This window comes from Melanostigma gelatinosum (genome assembly GCF_949748355.1).
Source record: "Melanostigma gelatinosum genome assembly, chromosome: 23".
NCBI classification, from domain to species: Eukaryota; Metazoa; Chordata; class Actinopteri; order Perciformes; family Zoarcidae; genus Melanostigma; species Melanostigma gelatinosum.
This window is the reverse complement of record NC_136656.1, coordinates 9,958,135-9,978,998: the sequence shown is the minus strand read 5'-3', so window position 1 is coordinate 9,978,998 and position 20,864 is coordinate 9,958,135. Positions and strand designations below refer to the sequence as shown.

The following is a 20,864-nucleotide window of genomic DNA, read 5'->3' as shown; positions in this document are numbered from 1 at the left end:
TGTCATGTTTACAATGTAAATGTCATTCCACGTTTTACAAGAGGGGACAGCAAATTAGGATTAATTGTGCCTGCAAAGCATGCCTTGTCTCCCACACATGTGCTGTGTTTCCACATCCCATCCCCTCCAGGACGCTTTACCTCAAACTGTTTCCAGCAGTAAACAGGTTTCCTCAGGCGTCTCCCCCGCAGTCCAGGAGAAGAAGCAGGGCAAACGGGCCACAGGTGTCGCCAGGAGCTCAGCGAGACAGAGGCAACAAAGCCCGATCTGTGGAGGAACATCAAGCGCCGGGAAGACCGTCAACACCGGCAGCTGATAGCGGTGAAAAACAGACTCTGACATCAGAGCCAGCGCAGATAAGAGAGGGGGTGTGGATGGTTGTTTGTGCTGCTGCCATGTTGGATGGCAGGAAGATAGATCTGCCTCTGTTGTAGCCAGTCGTGCAGGGAGGCTGCTATGGTATTATTCTGATCAAATACACAACTTCATACTTGCCTTTCAATTTTTGCTCAGAATATCCCTGCTGGGCATGCTAGCTTGCCGGAGACACTGTTGAATGTCTTTCCAATGATTTCCTCACTTCGAAGTTTGTGTGAGTTGTATTTAATTACACAGTTTGAACGTCACAGTGAGTAGCTTGATATAAAAGAAGAGTTTCGCTGCTGCTTTCACTTTGAACCAGACAGTAAGGTGGACATAAGCTAAATTCACTGAATTGGAATGATAGATTCTCTCAAATTAGTGAGTGAATGAATGCCACATGAACAGTATAAAATATGATGAATCAGATAAGTCACAGGCATAGTAGACTGGTACCAACAGCAACCAAAAGGCATTCATGAACTCATTTAAGCTGCTGGTCCAACTGAGGCCCGAAAACACATCAACCCAATTATGATCTATCAGGATATCTCATAATATTTCATTAATTGAACATAATTAAATGCTTTATAGTATAAAATTACAACTCTAGTAATGAAGACAAATACACGCCTTTTCTTTGAATCGTAATGTATCTGATCTTTGATATTCATTTGATGTTTGACTGATCCACAACACACAATTCAATAATCTACTTTCAAATTCTAAAAAGCGCATCTAATCCTTTTGCCTCTTTGAAAAACTCCAGAATCTCTGAATATGCAAATGTATTTCATTCCAAACGTTTAAACGCGAGATGTTTTGAAGTGAAAAGCCTCGTCTGAGTGGATGCGATGAGGAAGTTTCAAGAAACCTCACATAGAAACAAGCAGCGATGCACAGGCTCTGCTGCCCTCTAGTGTCCAACATATGAGCCTGCACTGTGACGTCGGATGCGATGACTTTCCCTGCAACAGTCCTCTCTGCACATGAAGCAGCAGATTGATTTCTGAAACAAGTCACGTCCGATGAGTACTGCTCCAGGACTCACCTCCTGACTTCAATAGAGCGGCTTTGTTGTTTGATTATTTCTATAGATCGTCCCATGGGATGAGTAAACATCTTCTACCTGCTGACTCGGCACATAACTGAGTTGATAAGAGCTGAGATGTACAGTGTTGGGGTAAACAGATGGTGCTTTGAACTCCTCTCCCTCCTGACTTGCTGTTCTAAAGCAGCGTGCACAAAGATGATAACAGGGGGCAAACAAATCGAAGACACAACGCTGTACTCAAATCAGTTTAACGTGATCAAAAGTGCGAGAAAAACAACTGCAGATACATGAACAATATATACCACAGCCTGGGAATGGCACAGACAATATAATAAGCTTCATGAATATTGTATGTGCAGTAGTATAATCTGAGATTGATGACTGACAATATATGAGACACCCAAAAACTACGAGCACACGCTGATGGCATACTACTGGGCTGCAGGCACATATAACAGCCGTGCAGATTATTTATTATGCAGCAGATGAACTCACTAGACTGAGCAAGTAGCTTTAGCGCCTAATAATTATTTATTATCAAACCTATCAAGCGCCAAACAAATCCTGGATCCTACATGTCCCATGATGCAACTTAACAGTGTTTATTGTTGCAATGTGATACAAGAAGATGTGAATGATGGCTAAATAAGTTGTACATTTAATAGAGAAACGTAAATCTTTTTAAGTCGCATTTTTTTACAGGGCTGACATGGTACCGAGTGAACTCGTGATCATGATTTATGTAATGCATCAGTGCTCGTTGATACAGTTTCCCCATCCCTGCTTTTAATTTGATCTGCCATATTTTTTACGCACACCAAAATGGCATTGATCAGCCTGCAGCTGTCTGGTGCATCTGCCATGAATACACACGGCAGGATCACACAGCAGGTCTGTTCTGGAATTAATATTCGGTTTTCTAAAACAAATATTAGCAAACAATCTGCTTCAGCAAGCAACGAATACGTCATGGCATGGTAAACCATCATTTTGACAAAACAAGAATATCTATTGTAAAAATTATTCAAGAATATTCTGCATGTACTGTATCACCATAATATCTTCAAAATTGTAGACAATGCGTAAAAAAAAATCCCACAACACCAAACCCTGGTATACCAAGCAGATTGACTTTATTTGTATCGTCCATGTTAATTAATTGCCATCATCATCATCATCATCATCATCGCATCAGTTAACAGTGTTATTGCCACCAGCTCCATTACCTCCACTGTCACCATCCGCCCAAAATGAAAGAATTACTCTTAAATAGGCCAGTGACAACAGCCATAATCTGCTGTGATATTGACAATCTCGTTATCAGTTACATATTAATTAGCTTAGACATTTTTTTGCTCGACGGTGCTTGAACGGAAAAGCCCATTCCTGCTTTACCCGCGAAACTGTGTGGAAAGACAATAACGCGGCGTATGTGACATTATTGTTTGGAACTCCACAAGAGGCTGCATGTACATAACAACGACAATTGTGGTGACAGCTCGTTTGTTTTGACAGCTCACAGGTAATCCAGCAGCATTCGATATTTAGCGGTAAAGAGAATGAGCATCCGGGAAATGTCGCGTGACGTGATCATCACCGGAACTGAGCGACCTCTAGGGCTCACGGGCTTTACCATGAATACAGCTTTTGATGGTCTTGCTGTCCAATGGAGATACTCAACAATCAGGTGACACGACACAAATTATAGCAAAGAAAATAACTTGACCCTGATCATAGAATTTGTGCTGACCCAGACACTGCACATCAGAAGGCTAATTCTGTTATTAATGTATTGCCTTGGACTCAGAAGACTTCCTACTGACACACAGTCATATATCAAGGATTACGCGACAGCTGCTCGTGATTCCAGTGCAGAAACAAAAGGGCGGCGATGCATGTTTCACACAGATACGCGGCTCAGTAGAGCTGCAACACAAGTGTTGCACAATGGGAAGCTGCTACTTCTCATTATGTATAAAAGCGCAGCACTTAACGAGCCCGCGGCTGATACCGGACTGTGACCCCGGCTGCTGTTTTCAGTTCTGAAGAAGACTCGTCAATGCACACATGTTCACATTAAAGTGTCTGAGGTCAGAAGTCAAAAGAACACCCTGAATTTTGCATTTGGTCAATTACAATAACTGTGAGTTGAACACAGTCCATGGATCTATTCGTTACCCGATAGTTCGTAGTATCCACATTAGACTCAGTCAAGTGCTTCTGAAAATCAAAAGTGGAAAATGCCGCTGGAATGCATGTGATTTCACGTCAAACCAACACTAAACATGTTATTTGTACAGCGTTGACGAACTCGGTACGACTGCTCGACTCATCCCAGGACCACAAGAGAAACAGGAACAGTATTGACAATACATCGGTCGTAATTGCTATAAGCATTATTATAAGATGGTCAGGTGATGATGATGAAAAGGTGGGAAACGAGAGCAGAACTACAAGTGCCCACTGAAAACAAAGAAAGCTGCACGTGGGCTCAAGAAACCAGATGTGTGTGTTTTCTTTAGAGTGGCCTTTTTCATAACAGCGAACGTCGATCACGAACCAAACACCGTCCGCTGTGGTTAGTGTCATATCGGGCAACGCAGCCAGGTAATGAGTTCTGCAGGGAAAATGGAGGCTCGGTCACAAAATGCAAATGGCCTTTTATCGAACAGTGCTGTCATTGTAACGCCTGAAGCTCCCGCTGCTCGTGGTTATAAAGTTCAGAAAGCTGCTTAGCGAACATCTACAAAGTGCAGTCACAAAGCAGGGATATCGGCAACATTGCTTTGCAGAAACATTCAGTCACATTGACAAAGAAAAAACAATGTTGATCGGTGGAGATAAATGGGGGGGGGGGGTTACACTTTTGGATTTGTTACATCCATCAGTGATGTCATAGGAGGCCGCTTTTTGTTATCAGCTGCCAAAGAACAGATGACATGAATTAACCATCGGTGACCATTCTGCTGACCTTGTGTTTTTGCTCCTCAGTAAACCCAGCCCCTTTTGCCACCTTGTGTAAATGTGTGGACTGACCTGTCCCAGCTGCTATTGTCTACGTGCATGTGTGTACGCTCAGGCTTTATATATTATTTTGCTTTGGCATGATGGATGTTATGTGTGTGAGACAGCTTGTGTTGACACAGGAATGCAGCATAAACCAAAATCCTGAGCAGAAAAGTTGGCAACGTCGGACACAAAGGCAACATAGCAGGACATCTCCATGCTTACAGTGCGTGTGTGTGTGTGTGTGTTAAGACTCTGTATGTTAGGGGCTACTATGGGTATTGGGTAAATGTCTAGTCTAAAATAAGCTGTTATAATGGCTGCTTTACTGCTGTGAATAAGCATGCAAGCGCACATGAGTGAGTGTGTGTAAGACATCATGGGCACAAAAGTTCTCTTGGCACACCTGAAGCGGCTGAGGACACACTGAGATAATAAAAGTTATAAATATCCAGTGACATCACAGACGAGTGAAACACGCTCGTCTGTGTCGAAATAAATACGGAAACCAGACTTGCAAGCGAGTAAAATTGGGTCCAAGCGCCCAACTCAGAAGCGGCGGCTCGCTGATCGAAGCTCATTGGGAAGCCAAGAGCATCGTTTTACAATGAAAAAATAAAATAAAAAATAAAGACAGCTACGACGTGAGAAATCTCTGAAGCTGACAAAGTCAAGTATGCAGATGATATAAAAGTAGCAAATAACAGACTGCATTTCTATTTCGACAGAAATGTAAAAGCAATCAGATTTGAAATTGGAGCTCACTACATGTGATTTCAAATTCAAAGTGTCAAAGTGCCAAAAAATACACGGCGAACAAACAGTGATTGACAATGTGTGAAAGCAACACAATCAAATTAACCCAAAAGTGGTGTCAGTGCGTTTCAGTGCTTCTTTTTGTGAAGGGACATTAATGGAGACGATTTCATCCACAAGTCTGAGAGAACGATTAAATAGCTGTAAAAATAATTGTCATTTAAATCTCACATTTCCTTCCTTTTCGTCGGCTGTTTAAGCGAGTCATGTTCCAGTCTCATAGAAACGCGCGTCCTTGTTGCTGTTCATCTTCTCCGTCAGCTTTTCTACCATTAATTATTCCGTCCATTCGTTAGCTCGTGCCCACTTCATTCAGCTTGTCCCCCAAAGATAGCGAAGATCCGTGAGCCAGAATCAGTGTGTGTGTGTGTGTGTGTGTGTGTGTCCCGTCCACCAAACCAGGTGGGCACTCATGCTCTACTTTATCCTGCCGTCTCTGCTGAATCCGGGTCGGATGTTGCCCGTCACGTCATCCATATCTGTGTGTTTGTGTACGTTCCGTCAACATGTGGATCTCCTCATCATTTATTTTGCTCTATTTTTCCAGGAATCTCCTCACGTAGGAGATTTCTCCCCCGACCTCATTCAGTAAGTGTGCTTTCCAGTCCCTTCCAACATTCCAACATGTGGCTGAAGTGGAGGGCGCTGTGTGGGAAAGGTTGGGAAAAGACCCGCTAACTACTGTAACTGCTCCGTGCTACTGCAGCAGGTTAAGTGTGCTTTGGAAAACATATGCACCGATGTCTCAGCCAATTGTCTCTCCCTGGACTGATCCTCCAGAGTTATTCCCTGTGGACTCTTGTCTACATGTGTCGGAATTATCTAAAATCTGCGTCGATTGATCGTGGATCACCGCTTCTTTTTTGGCACTGCATATTTGCTACACAGCTCCTGCACAACAGCTGTTATCAAAGTTACACGCTTCTCTACGCCGGCTAACTGCTACGCATTTTAAATGGCGAGGCGATGTTTCAGAGAGCACCGGTACTTATTCCTTCAAGAGGAGGAGGCAGCAGCAGCATGGCACAATCACGGCCAGACGTATTCTATCACAGGGCCGATCGCTGGGATCATCCGCACAAAGCCATCTAAAGTCTGGTTTCTTCTTCTGTGTTGCTTTTCTTTATTAGGATGCCAGAGCCGAGCTTGACTTCCCATGCAGTCCCATATTATGGACATAAATGAGATAACGAGGTGGTTTTTCATGCCTAAACACATACAGTATTATGATATATAGTATATTGATATTGGAGGGAGGTTTACTGGTTATTCTATTTTATTTTCTTCGTATTGTGCAAGCCTATCTTTGGGTACAAATGTTTAAAACTAGAGCGCAACTACACAGGCTAAACATTTGACTCTCACTCTGTGTTTGCAACCTTTCCAAATCTTTACAAGGCCAATCCGGTCTCCATCTTTTGCTCCTCTGCGCATCGGGTAAATAAATACACAAACACAGCGAGCGGTCATAGAAGGAAGGTGGGAAATATCAGACGTATAAAATGTGATCCTGGAGGAGAAACCTCACGTCTAGAGGAGATGAGCAGAGAGAGAGGTGTATCACATAACCACCACTTTAAAAGAGGAGAGGGAGGAGCGGATGAGAGAAGATGGCAGAGGGAACAGAGGAGGGAGAAGTTAATGACGGATGCGGCGAATCTATTTCGGTACAACGCCCTCTAACTCATAACACAAAACGTGCGAATTGCAACAAAAAAAGATGTTGCGGCTAAATAGTGGTGCTTTTTAAAAAGCGGAGTTACACCTCTGTGCCTTGTGGTGAGAGAGGGAGGAGAAGAACAGAGGAGGTGACAAAATGGAGGGAGGAGAGCAGACGGGAGCATCGGGAAAAGAGGAGCCCGAGAAGGAAGAGGAAGCCCTTCATCTTACGGGGTTTTTTTTCTATCAACTCCATATCAGTAATGGACAGAGAGTGGTGCGGAAGCTAATGGTGAAGTGAGGAGGAAGGCAGCATGAAGAGGCGGAAGGAAATCAATGAATATGCTTCTCTGTTTTACGGTTATGGTTGCTGGCCGAACGCTGTGAGCAGTTGTATCGGAACTCTTCACAGCCCTGAGAAACACCTCATTGGGACCAGTCTGAAAAAAAAAGTTACGTTGGGAAACTATTTGAATGTTTTTTTGATTCCCTGATGAGATATAAGGTCAGGATTGCGAGGTGGGGGGGGGGGGGGGGTTGTCTTTTTTATTGCTCCTCCTCTTGAGTTGATCTCGGTTTTGTTTTCTGCATGAATTCGCCGTCAGATGGAAAACAAGATTTCGTGTAATCTGATCCGTCATGGTCAGTTTTGTATTCTACTTCTTCTCATTATCGGTTGTTGCTGTGCTCCAATATTTGGGGATTTTCCTCCTTTTATTTTTCGTTGTTTCTCTCGCTCTACTTCTCTACATTGCATTTTGTAACTTTGTGTTCTGTGTCGGTTTCTTGAAATGTCTAGGAATTCTCCTTTCGTCTTTTTAATAATCCGTATGTTTTGTCTTCCTCTATGTATTTGGATTTGATCAAAACCAAAGCTTCGAGCATTTAAAATACAATCTTTTTTTTGCCATCGCTCCACCTCTGTTTCTTTTGAAATAAATACCCACTACCACTCCGCTGGTTTGGAGCCTCTCCACTGCTCTCCAATCTGCTATCTTTAGAGTTGTTACTCCTCCCACTCCTGCTCTTGCATAGATATATCTGGAAATAGACATTCCCGTGTTTTCAGTCTTTCCGTTCCTCCTAAGCATCCGATCGGCGACCTCTCTCTCTCTCAGTCTCTGTGTACCAAAGTCTACAATTACAAGGATTTTCTTGACTTCGCTCACATTGTCAGACCCGTATTATCAGTGTGTTTTTTTACGTGATGCACTCCTGCCCTCTTTTCCCTTTGGACTATCACACGTCCATCCATCGCCACCACTAAACTCTCCTTGGTAATCCTGTCCATCACACAGCTGCTCTTACCTCCTATGCTTCTTTTTTTTAAGCGTTCATCTTTCTGTGGTTGGTCAACAAACGCTTTTCTTTCAGCCTCATTCTGTTCTCATCTCATTCATTCCTCATTTCCATCGTATCTCATCCGCTTCCTCTGTGATCCACTCTTTTCTTTATCTTCTTTCATCTCCGTCAGTCCTCTGCCCCGACCTTCGTGCTCTTGATGTTTGCTTTGCGGATCGTCACATGTCATCTCCGGCGTGGCAGCTCTCCTCTCCGTGTATGATGAGGACGGGAAAGAAGAACGCGTCCTGGTAGGACGGAGGCCGCTCCCTCCCTCCCCCGTCGCCCTCCCTCACCTCGCCACCCCCTCCACCCCCTTGCTCTGTTTCTTCACCCCCCTCTCGGCTCCCTCTTACCAGTTCCCTTCTCCTCACCTCCTCCTGCTCCTCTTCGTCATCCCCTTCTCCGTCAAGCACTCCTCTTGTCTCCTCGTTGTCCTGTCTCGAACCTAAACCAAGAAATCCTCCACCCCCTCCTCCACCATCTTCCCTACTTCCTCCCAGCCCCCCTCCCATGCTTCTTGAATGAAACAGGTTGTTCTGGCGCCCTCCTCCAAGTCTCCCGAGAGAGAATCCACTCCGACTGAGCACCAACCTGCCCCCGATAGCCCCGCCTCCCTGCCCCGCTGCCCTGATGCCTGCCACGGTAGCGTTCAGGAGGGCTGTGGTTCCCATGGGGGCCCTTAGCCTGGAGGGAAGACTGGAACTCGACGTGGTCCTCCGGCATCGGGGGCAGCTCTGGAGGAGGTAAGCCGAGTTGAACACAACAGGCAGAGCAAGAGGGTTGGTCCCCTGGCTGGGGGTGGAGCTCGCTGGCCCAGAGATGGGCGTCGAGGCGGTGGGGTTTGTGCCCCCATTCATGTCCAAGTCCATAAGGAGGGCTTCAGAGTAGCTCGGGACCATCTGTTGGTTACAGCGAATGTGCCACTCCAATTCTGTCATGTCCACCGTGTTGACCCGAGAGATGGCTCTGTAACTCGTCCCATTTAGACCAATCCCAGGGTGGATTCCATTCCCAGTCCCAACCCCATCCCCCCTTGCCCCTCGACCTAGCCCTCCTCCACCACCATCCTCGTCCTCCCCGAACAGCTTCTCCACATGGTAGTGTACATACGCTATGCGGTATTCTGACACGACCCGCAGCGGCCACGACAGGAGGAAAGCAGAAGCCAGCCAGAACACCCTGTGCCGAGAAAACCAGGGCTGGTGAGCGGGATCTGGGAACGCCAGGATGTGTTCGCGGAAGTCCACGTTCTTCAGGTGCATGCCCTCCCTGGCCTCCATGTAGTCGTCAAGCCCCTCGTTCTCCCCGAAGAAGCGCGCTCGCTTGGAATAACAGAAAGAGAATGTGTAAATGAATTAGAAACGGAACAATTGACAGAGCGGGTCTACCAAAGCCAAGGTGCATGTCTTTAACGGATTTGCCGGACCTGGTAAGAGAGAACAATACTGTTTCCTTAATTCCATGCCTTCGAAATGAATGATCAGCTGGGGAGGAGGCGAACCTTTTGCCTGCCATCAAGGTTTTTGAGTTCTCCAAAAAATAGTAGGCTGTAAACATCAAAGTACTTCTGTAGGTCATGTTTCAGTACTAAATTGAGACTGTTTCATAACCAGTTAAAAGTGCCTTACAGTAACTTTAAAAAGTCACCTGCTGGACACAGCGTTTTCAACAAACTCATGGGACTAATGTTTTTTTAATTACATGGCTAGCTACAGCTCAATCTGCCGGCGGCGGTTGTAATTTCAAATGGGAAAAAAAAAAATCAGTGGTTGCTGGCTCGAAATAAGAAGGCTGCTTTTGTCTATCTCTGCCAAAAATCAAGGACTGATTGTTTCAAAAATGGGGAAAACGATCAATTAGAATATAACAGCTTGTAATCTGGAAACTTGGGTTGGGCATCTGTCTTTTTTTTTTTTTTTTTTTTACATTTTATAGATAAAAATTTTAATTGATCAAATTGAACAGAATTAACTGTTTATAGTCATTATCTTATATCATATCTTACCTGGGTGAGGTAGGCAGCTTCTGCACGTGCACTTGAGAAGCTAAAGAGCACAAAAAAATAAAATAAAAAAATGTTACTAACATGTTTACCCCCCCCCCCCCACCCCCCCCCCCCCCCCCCCCGCCATGTCTTTTGACCAGTGGTGGTTAGCGGTGGGCGTCTAACCTGAAACACTTGGTGAAGCGGAGGCGAACAGCAGGGTGCCGCTGCAGGTCCAGCAGCTCCTTTGATACGTCTTTGACACCATAGCGGGCGTAGTCGAACTCTGAACTGGAGGCGTGAGTGTTGACCCGCTCATGGTAGACCTGAGGAGGCCATAGATGGGAGTGTGATGGAGGGGAAACGGGAGAGGAGGACAGATGGGACGCAAGAGAAAGAAAGAATCAGCATGGCTACTTAATAGAGTGGTATTTGTCTTACAGCACACAGCTGTTAAATTAAGATTTGCATGGCAAACAGCCAGCAAACGAGCAAACAGGACAGAAAGTGGATGCATGTGAAGGAGAGTTCCCCTCACCTGTGTGGTCGTATATGCATCTCCGTTGCGGTACCTCGTCACCTGTCTGGTCCTCCTCACGTAGTGATAGCTGATGGCCTTCCACCAAATGCAGGGTGTGGCCTGCTGAAGTCTCTGCACACGCTCGTACACTTCCTGTGTCAAAGAATGAAGGAACGATCAAAACAAATCAAGTGAAATTTTCAATTTTCTGCCAATTATTTGTAAAACATGTATTCTGTGGCCATTTTTTGCACAGGCTTTCTAAACAAACCTGTCAAAAACGAGGACTAACAATCTAAAATATAACGATGCAACATTGCCCGAGCAGTTCTTGCAATGGTGACACAAGCAGAACAATTAAGTTCTTCTTCTTATTATTATTATAACTGTATAGTTAAGTCCGTGCAATCTGGTGCAAGTCGGACCCTGCCAAGGTTTGTTTCGCATATGTGCCCCTGACAGTCTGGACAATATTTTGGTTTTGGCAGCGGCACATAGCAAAGACAAAGAGTAACCACTGTGCAATGTGCTTCCTGGCATTCCTGATAACAGACACAGCAGACTAGAATAGACTGATGCCCCAGGTCAGCTCATTTCTACATGAGCGGGCAAGTGTTATTTTAGGAAAGTAGGAAACGGAGTAAAACAGTTTTCTCTCTTTGTGAAATGTTAAAACGTCTGATTAAACTGCATTAAAACTGTCTGTGCAGACATTAACACACCGTAATCATATTTATTTGACCTTTACATTTCAAAGCATTTTGCTGACGCCATCATGCTGAACAAGCTTCAATGAGGAAACGGATTTCTCCTGTTTAGCTCGAGGCCCTATATCTAGACTCCTATTGCAGCAGTAGACTCCACAGTCTGTTGGGTGTTGGGTTAAGGCCTTTCCCCCAAGATATTACACCCCCTTGCAAAAACCGGTTTTCACACGGACCTGGAATTCAGCATGAGCCAACATCGCCGTCTTGGAGAAGCAGTGCCAACACTCCACCAGGTAAACCACGTACAGCATTGCCAGGAAGGCCAGGGGGATGTAGACGTAGCCGCTGGAGCACGGGCTCTCCAGGTGCAGGATGTCGTTGTAGTAGGCGGCGGAGGTGGCGTCGTCGTCGGCACCGAGAGGCACGGAGGAGGAGGAGCCGAGAACGGGCACGCGACAGAGAGCGCACCAGGCGAGCGTGGCGAAGCAGCCGTACATGAGGAGGGTCAGGAGGAGGCACTTCCAATGGGACTCCCGACACAGGGACGAGGCCAGAGACTGCTGGACCGGCCGCTGCTGAGGAAACAGACGGAGAGGAGGGAATAGGTGTTAAGATGCGACTGGCCGCACACTGAGGAAGCCATTCATAAATATATACACCGCTGGATGGATTGTTCAAGGTCCGAATCACTTAATTGATCCCTCAAGCCTTTGGGTTTTAGTGAAATGTCCAGACAAATACTGGATGGATTGCTGTGACATTTGGTTCAATCACGTGCCTCACAGGATGAATCCTGATCACTTTGGTCGAGCTAAGTCAAAATATCAATTTGTCCAGTAATTCGGTTTAATATGAAACACCTGCAAAACTAATGACATTCCCATTGTCCTACTACTTGGCTAATTATGCTTTTATTTAGTGCCTATTAATTAACCAATGTCAGCATGCTAACACGCTCTAAGATGGTAAACATCACACCTGCTTAACATTGTGATGCAGATGTTAACATGATGCAAGTGCAACAGCAAGTACACAGTTTGTACATTTTGTGCACTAACCGGTTAGCCTCAACGTGAATGGCACTTGTTGGGTTACTTGGGTACAGGTAATTACCATTTATTACTTTAAAATTAGTTTTAAGCTCCATGACTAAATGTAATTCACACTTCTTACTAATTCTATCCGCAGGCTGTAAGAGCTGTAAGAGCTGTAAGAGACGTGGCAAGCTGTTTGAAACACTAAAATAAGCCACAAACGTGGTGAAACCAGTCTCAGCTGTGCCGCTCGACGTGACAAATTTCTACTTTCTCATGTTGAAAGTCAAGACGACAATAAATAATGCAGCATGCTTCACGGTGTGGACCTTTAATAATGTCTGACAGGTGAAGACGAGTGCAGCTATGGGGGTGATAGAAAATGTTTGTCATAGAGGGAACACAGATCTTGTATACCTGGTGGTATACCAGTGAGTTTTTAATCATCATAATCTTCCCGTTTGGTAAATAGTGTTGTACTTCAGAACAAGCGTGTAAGCCGAGGTCTTGAACTAAGGAATGCATCAAACTAACCCTCAACCATCACAGGATAAGTGCTGCATATTACACACACACACACACACACACACACTCTCTCTAAGTGCACACTCTGACACAGCCTCATTTGCACTGTGAAGACATCGTATTACAGTGCACTCAAACACACACGTATGCATTAGATACACAGACGGTCTAATGTGGCCTTCTTCTTCTCTCTAACCGCGCACGCGGAGTCTTTGCCCGTTGCTCGGCATTGTAATGCAGCCAGCGGAGAGCGAGTGAATAATTTAGATGAGAGCGATACTTCGAGACTGTTCTCCAGCTTACCGACTCCAGTCCAACATCAGAGACGCGTAACGCATGCCGCTTCAATTTGTGTGCGTGAATGAGGGACGGATAGAGATTTATGTCAAAAGACAAGAAAGCTTGTGTGTTATCTACGTCGAATATCATACGAACATAAAAAGAGATGTGTTTTTGGTCGTGTTTATTTGCGTCTGTACTTGCATGTGTCCTCTCCATGCTGTTATACTTTGGCTCGCACTGAATGCGACAAGGAAAAAGAGCAACAAAGCCGATGACAAAAAAAGAAAGAAGCTGGGATGACACCAGTGTCCTCTCTCCTCCTCTCAGCCAAGTCTGCCTGTCCTGTCAGCACGTAGCTACCCCCCCCCCCCCTTATCGCTCACTCCTCCAATGCAGCTGTAATTTGCCATCCACGAGCATATTCGGCTGGTTGCGACGCACACACCGACTTTTTCTTTTTACCACTGTACGTCAAGGGCAAGTAGTGAAAGGCAGCGAACGCCCCCAAAAAACATCCAACTGCCAAAACATTGCCTTCTGTTTGCCTTTCATCTCCACATCCTCCATCCTTTCCTTACGTAATCTTATTTCTCCTTCCCCGAATCTTCCCTCCCACCTCGTAAGCATCCACTCCCCCAATCTCAACCTCGCTGTCTCCTCGTCTTTCGTCCTCGCGTCTCCTCCGTTACATCCTCTCTGAAAGTCTGTCTCTAAGTGGATTGATTGGGATGAAAGAGCAGTGCAGAGAGAGGGAGTGTGAGGAAGCGCGAGAGAGAGACGGAGAAGCGGTCATGAACTTTTCCTGAATGCACGTATGAATGGAGACAACATGACAGAGAGAGACTAAAGAGAAGGCAGCATTGACAGACTGCACCTATCTCCAAGGACCTCCACTGCCAAAATTCATCCTTCTCTTTCCTTTTCCTCTTACCATGTGAAAATAAATGTTGCCAAAAAAAGAAGATTTTCTTTCAACAACAAAAGAGTCTCTGCAGCTGGTGCGTGCCCAGTGAGAGGAAAGGCAACCCCTTAGACAGGAATCTAATTATTCCTGGATGCACTTATGCCAATCACTCTTTGCCAATACGAGCATTTCTCTCTCTCTCTCGCACACAGGTAAAGAGCAGGCCTTACTAAAATGTTCCGTCAGTGAGACACCACTACAGAGACACCACGCACAGTAGAGTAACGTAAAGTGAAGTACAAGAAACTGTTATTTCTTAATGTCGTGTACTAGCAAACGTCAGCTTTCTGTCCATCGTCTACTCTAAATGATGCTGGCAGTTCACAGTAAGAAGACTTTTGCTAGATGAGAGAGACCAGAGGGGCCATTTTGATTATTGCACAGTAACTAATAGAAGGTCAAGTTCCACATCCAACAACAATGCACACATACATCATCCGACTGAATGAATGATAACGAGAGCGCAGAATTTCTATGAAGGAACTGACAAAGAAACTGTATTTACTGTGGATTGGTCATGACGTGGTGAATATGTGGTGAGAGTATTCTCAATGAGCACAGGATGGGTGAGGAACTACTAGAGCCAGCGCCTGGTGGTTGTTTGCCTCCGCAACCCAGTCAAGTATAGCAGTTTATACCCACGCGTGTAGAAAATGTCATGGCATCATCATCATCATCATGTTTTGTCACAGTGACCTTTGACCACCAAAATCTTACCGGTTCATCCTCAAGTCCAGGTGGACGTTTGGCAGAAATTTGAAGAGATTTGCTCAAGGTGTTCCTGAGATATCGCCTTCACGATGGTAGGACGGACGTGAGGGGAGTGTGACCCTGACTTTTAATCACTAAAATCGAATTGGTCCAATCTTGAGTCCAAGTGGACGTTTGTGCCAAATTTGAAGAAACTTCTTGAGACGGACAACCCTAAAATGCCTCCGTCTTGACACATTTGAAGTGAGTTTTGAAGCATCACAACCGCGTCCCATTAGAAACAGCCTCTCGTCAGGGTTACCCACGAGTGTCAGTTCCTGGCTCGTGTCTCCCTCACGCAGTCGTGACCGATCGACGGCGCTGCACTTTGGGCCGAATAAGTACTTTCCAATGAAATCAACGCCCCCCGGTGCAAAAATCTGCAGCTTTTTTTTGGGTTGCATCATGATGAATTGTGTTTCAGCTGCCTCTGCTGAGCTTCAGCTCTTGTGTCAGGCTGTAAGAGATCAAAGGGAAAGCTCACTCTCCCTGAAACCATTATGAAAAGGAATCTATACAGCCACGTCTGGAGGGTGTCTGCTTTCATTTTTGTCACACTTGAAGTTGGCACTGCCCCTTTCTTGCAAGCTCTTTTGAAGAGGGTTTATACAGGGTGGTATTTACATGACAAATCCTTCATGAATGTTTCATTAATAACTTGCCGGCATTTGAATAAAACGCATCAGAATTTGAAAAAATTCTGGCTGGATGCTACTCCTTAGCATCCACAGTCACTAGAGCCAGCCGTTTGAAGAAGAGCCCACATAGCTGGCATTTCTTTTTTCTTTTTAATCATGCACACGTCTGTTTCATTTAAAGAGGCATTTCAGAGCATTGCTTGGACTCCTGTGCATGCTGTAGTTATTTGCTGCCTCTCCAGAAACTGCAATTGGCAGAGCTCGGTCATTAATTCGGCCAGTAAATGTCTCTGAATTCAATCAATGCTCTATAATCTGGTCTTGCAGCATTCGCCTTAATGTGGTGCTGTAACTGAACAACTCGGCACATATTTGGTTACTGGCTCTTTGAACACATCACACTTGAATCTCTTACTATTTATCTCGACTTAGGAGTCAACATTATGCTTAAATAGTAGAAATAGCCCAGGCTGTGTTTTGTCTAGAGTACTACTTATGTGACGATGATCTTCCCACCCATCCTACCAACCTATAAGCACTTTCTAATAGTGGTGTAAGGGTCCATTGTCGGTCCGTGATCAGTACGGATCCCCCCTCATTCAGCACACAGTTTAACGTTAACGGTCACAATGTGCAACAAAGTTTTTTATCCGGCAATATTCAGTGAAACATGCGATCAGGAAATCTGAATTTCTAGTCGCCGATCCCTGATGATGTTACTATGTAAACAACTAATCCGTGTTTAAACTGACAGGAAGAGAACGGAGGTTCTGTTCAGTTATATTGTGATGCGTTCAGGCTCCGTTCAGGAAAAATAAGTATTTGGCGAAGGGAAATTATTGTGCACCATGATGTGCTCAAATGTAATTTCGTCAAATGCAGTGTCAGCGAGAAACTTGAATAAATACAGTTGTTCGGAGGAGATGTTTTCACAACAACATAAATAGATAATAGAGATGAAGTATGACCCTAAACTCTAAGCATCTTATAATCCATCATTAAAACTACTAATACGATTTGTTTTAATCCATAAAAATACAATATTGGATGTGTTTATCATTTAAATGTTGTGTAAAAAGGTAAACAGAACATTTAGAATATTTGATGGTTTAAACTGACTTCAGAGCAGTTGAAATGTTTTTTTGGACAAATGATCTCGAGCCTTCCAGACCAGCTGCTATCATAAAACAACAAAGGGATCCGTATCTGCCATTATGGATCATCAATGATCGGACAATTAGTATCGGCGGCACAAAAACATGATCGGGGATCTCTAAAAGTTAGATTTGCTCCCTTTTTTTTTTGTGCTGATCCGATCCGTGACTCCGATACGTGATCCGAGCTGTGAGTTGTATGATCCGTTGCACCTGTACTTTCTAATAAACGGAACAATGACATTGAGAATTCTACATTTGCGCACTGTGCAGAAACGTTTTGAATGTGTTGAGGTGTCTCGTTGATCCTCCCCCTCTCCGTGTCTCTGCTCATACCGATTGAGCTGGTTAGGTGTGACTGGAGCAGCTATAATTAGAAACCCTTGCATGTGGGTGGCAAATGAAGAAAGGAAGTGAGGGCAGGGAAGTGTGCTGTTGCCTGCAGAACACCGTGAACAATGATGCGTCATTTCAACACGACTGGAGAGCAATTTAGAAAGTCAGGATTCTGCTACAACACTTAGAACTGGTGTGTCATTATACTCTCACTGTGTTAAAAACATTCGTGCTCCATTACAAATGATTTGTTTTAGAGTGTGTTCAATTGAGACCGATTATCCAGCGACATCAATTATCAGCATGTAAGGTGTGCGTCACCTGAACGAAACATCATTGAAGGCAGCAGTCGGCTTTAATTCATGCCAGTTACATCACCGGAGATGCCAAAGTGAACAGAAGTATCTACTCTGCTGCTCATCAGGGTGATCAGTATTTTACAATCGTTGGGTCTCATTCACCAACTGTTCTCAGAAGAAATATCTTCTTAAAATGCATTTTGGCAGTTACTCTAGCGGCCTAGTTTGAGATTAGGTAAAAACTGAAGATTTGAAATGCTTGTGCATATGAATTCTTGCGTTTTTCTAAAGTTATAAAATATAGGATTAAAATTTCAATATTTTTTTTCTCTCATTTGTAATATTTTTGTAATAATTATTGTCATTAAATGTATTTTACAAAGCATTATGGTCTTTATAAATAAATAAATACTACCACTTATATTTACACATAATATTTTGACACGGAAGAGAAGTAAAGACAAATTGGGACTTTATTACGAACACGTCATGAATCTGACGTCGACGTCGTCTTACAACCTGTCTCAAGAACAAACTGAAGAATGAATTTAGATATTTGATATTGCTTAGAAGATAATGGTGAATGAGGCCCATCGTTTCGCCAATGTATCATAAACAGTATGATAAAAATGCAAAATAAAAACCAAGAGCATCTTAAGAGCTAAAATTAAGAGCTAAATTTAAGAATTACAAGAAAATAAACCATATCTCATACCGATGTCAGATGATACTTCCGTGTTAGTATCCATTTGACACGGCAGCAAACATGCAGTCTGCTAATTTATGAGTAGCAGGTGTGGATCAAGTTTTTTTTGTCCAGTGTGTTGAGGCACTGTTTCGAACTTAAAGATGTTTGTGTGGGCCGAGTGGCAGGGACTTTTCTGGTTGTTTGTATTTATAATATTTGTCATATCCCATTTTGTTCAAATGTTATAAAGTAGATGGTTGCAAATACAGTCAGAATGAGAGTTGGATACATGTATTTCCTCTTCCATCACCAGATGTCTATTTTTTTATTCTGATTTTGTTCTTGTTATTCTTTTAAAACTTCCATCTCACACACATTAGATTGATGAGATTTGTTTTTTCCTCCCTCAAAGAAATTAGGATGGCTTGGTTTGATGCAACAGAACCGCTCTGCTAATGGAAATCCGTGCCTGTAGGTACATATGAATCAATCATCTTAATATTAAATCAAGCGGCTCTTCTTCTCATGTGATAATGCTTGAGTGAGTGTACATGCATACCCATGTGGGCCAACGAGTGACTAAAGTTAAGTGAGACGTGAGTGTGCAAATGTTTGAGAGAGAGTGAGAGAGCGAGAGAGATGAAGCTGTATACTCCATGACAGGCAAATCTAAAACAGGAAGGAGACCAAGGGGGCAAGATGAGGGAGATCAATGGAGGCAGAGAATAGACAACTGAATTCATTGCATTGCATTACACTGTCTGCACTGCAGGCATGGAAGTGGGATGAAGTGAAAGGCATCAGTTAACCTCTACATGTTATGTGCCAGTCTCTTTAAATTACCAGTAACCTACTGCCAAATGCTTAATTATGTACGTGTTATTAGCCATTTCTGGGTAGGCCAGTCGTATATGTTATTTAAAAAAAATAAAGTAAAGATTAAAAAAAAAACTCCTCTTAGTGGTAAGAGTCTGTTAAAGAAAATGGGAGTTTCACAGCCCAGCAAGCCATTTAAAGATCATTAGAGCTAAAAATATCGTCAAACAAATCAATTCAATGAACAGAATTAATGGCTGCCACAACAAAATGATTCGCTGGCCCCACATTTTCCAATGTGAGGGTTTGCTGCTTCTTGCAGCTCAAGGCAAATGCAATGAAATGATAAATAGTCTGATAATACGACAATGAAAACAATAGTTGCAGCCCTGAAGCTCACGTTTAGAAGACGTTACGTTGTGACCAGGTTCCGAGCCAACAGAACAGGTACCTGCAACCAATCGCCACTGGTACCTTTGCAGTACAGCCCCATTCTCATCCCATCAGACCACACGCATACACGACTCTGCTCTTCCTCTGGTGGTATAGACGGCCATCATCTTGACGAGTGCAGCTGCGAACGGTGGTGAGAACACATCGTGCCCGCAATACTTAGTTATCCACGGGTATTTGGCGTAATGTTTTGTCAATTTCTCGTTTTTATTTTCATTATAAAAGATGACGTGTTTGAATAAATGATGCTGCGTATTGGAGTAGTAGTAGAGGAGGTGGTGAATTGCTGAGTAAGAGAGGTCACGTACTGAAGCGTGTGTGTGTGAGCGGGGTGGAGGGGAAGCAAGGTGACGTTTCAAACAGGGAGACAGAGACATGGCGTCACACTTTATGTGTAAACAGGAATATTTGAACAAGATGCCACTTCCCTGCATGTGTAAAGGAAAGAGGTAGGAGATGGGATAGATGTTGGGGAGATGTGTATAAAGACAGCGATGTCTGCTTAGGTGGTCGGTATAGGATAATGTCAGGAAAACATTTGAGTGGGTATATCCTATTATTAATAGGAAATCTCTGCAAACACCGTTTGGTGAAAACAAAATGAGCTTACTGCTCTGTGGTGTTATTCTGTGTTCTCATCATTCACATTGTGTCAGTGTTATTTTGGCTGAAAAGTGTGTGTGTGTGTGTGTGTGTGTGTGTGTCTCTGTGTGTGTGTGTGTGTGTGTGTGTGTCTGTGTGTGGCTGAACTGTGATGTCACCCTCTACTGTATTTCAGTGTCAGCTGCTAAATGAACATACTCTACATGACTAGAAAAACTAAACCTTCTCTCCCAGGAGAGACTTATCAAAAGAACAATGTGCTTTGATTTTGGAACCCCCCCCCCCTCCCCTCTGTTTACCTGAACCACAGCCTCCATTCACAGCCAAGGTCCTGTCCCGTGTCCTTGCTCTTGTGCGAGGCATGAAGGACTTCAGAGGCTATAACGTGACTCCTGACGTTAACAGCAGATACACGTTTGTCAATGAACGAGCAGGAGTCGACATTGCCTGGAGTAGGTCATTAATGATGGATAAGTCACGGGTTGTTTGGGAACGAGCAGCACTGATGTAAAAAAATGAATAAATAGAAGGTGGTTCTTGAAGGGGCATAATATGCGCAAGTTTAAGCTAACTGGACTCTTTGTATCCACGCATTAACAACTGTGCAGAAAAACAAACACACACATAGCAAATGTCCTTACCTGCTCTCGTCCTGACCCTTCCTCCAAAATGGGCTCTTCTGCGGTGGCCGTCTCCTCCTCCGTCTGCATTTTCCCCTCTTGCCACTCCTTCCTTCCTTAGAACCGGGCACAGGCAGCTCCCACCCGGGTAACGTCCGAAGGCTGGGACCTCCCCGGCGGAGCAGCGAGCTCGGTCACCCCATCCGCCGCAAGTCGGCAACCAATTTCACGATGGCGGGGCCTGCAGCAAAT

General features: G+C 44.2%; 1 protein-coding gene across 1 annotated transcript; it reads right to left on the bottom strand.

Moving 5' to 3' along the window:
• Positions 1 to 8,415: 8,415 nt before the first annotated feature.
• On the bottom strand, positions 8,416 to 20,713 carry LOC306796657 (transmembrane protein 151A; the record flags this gene model as incomplete). The annotated part of the gene is made up of 6 exons (XM_079295711.1): positions 20,634 to 20,713; positions 11,684 to 12,025; positions 10,762 to 10,896; positions 10,410 to 10,549; positions 10,245 to 10,284; positions 8,416 to 9,561 (listed from the first exon to the last, which is right to left on the bottom strand). Exons 1-6 carry the CDS (start codon positions 20,700 to 20,702, stop codon positions 8,416 to 8,418), a joined length of 1,872 nt encoding a protein of 623 aa, XP_079151837.1. The 5' UTR covers positions 20,703 to 20,713.
• Positions 20,714 to 20,864: the final 151 nt, after the last annotated feature.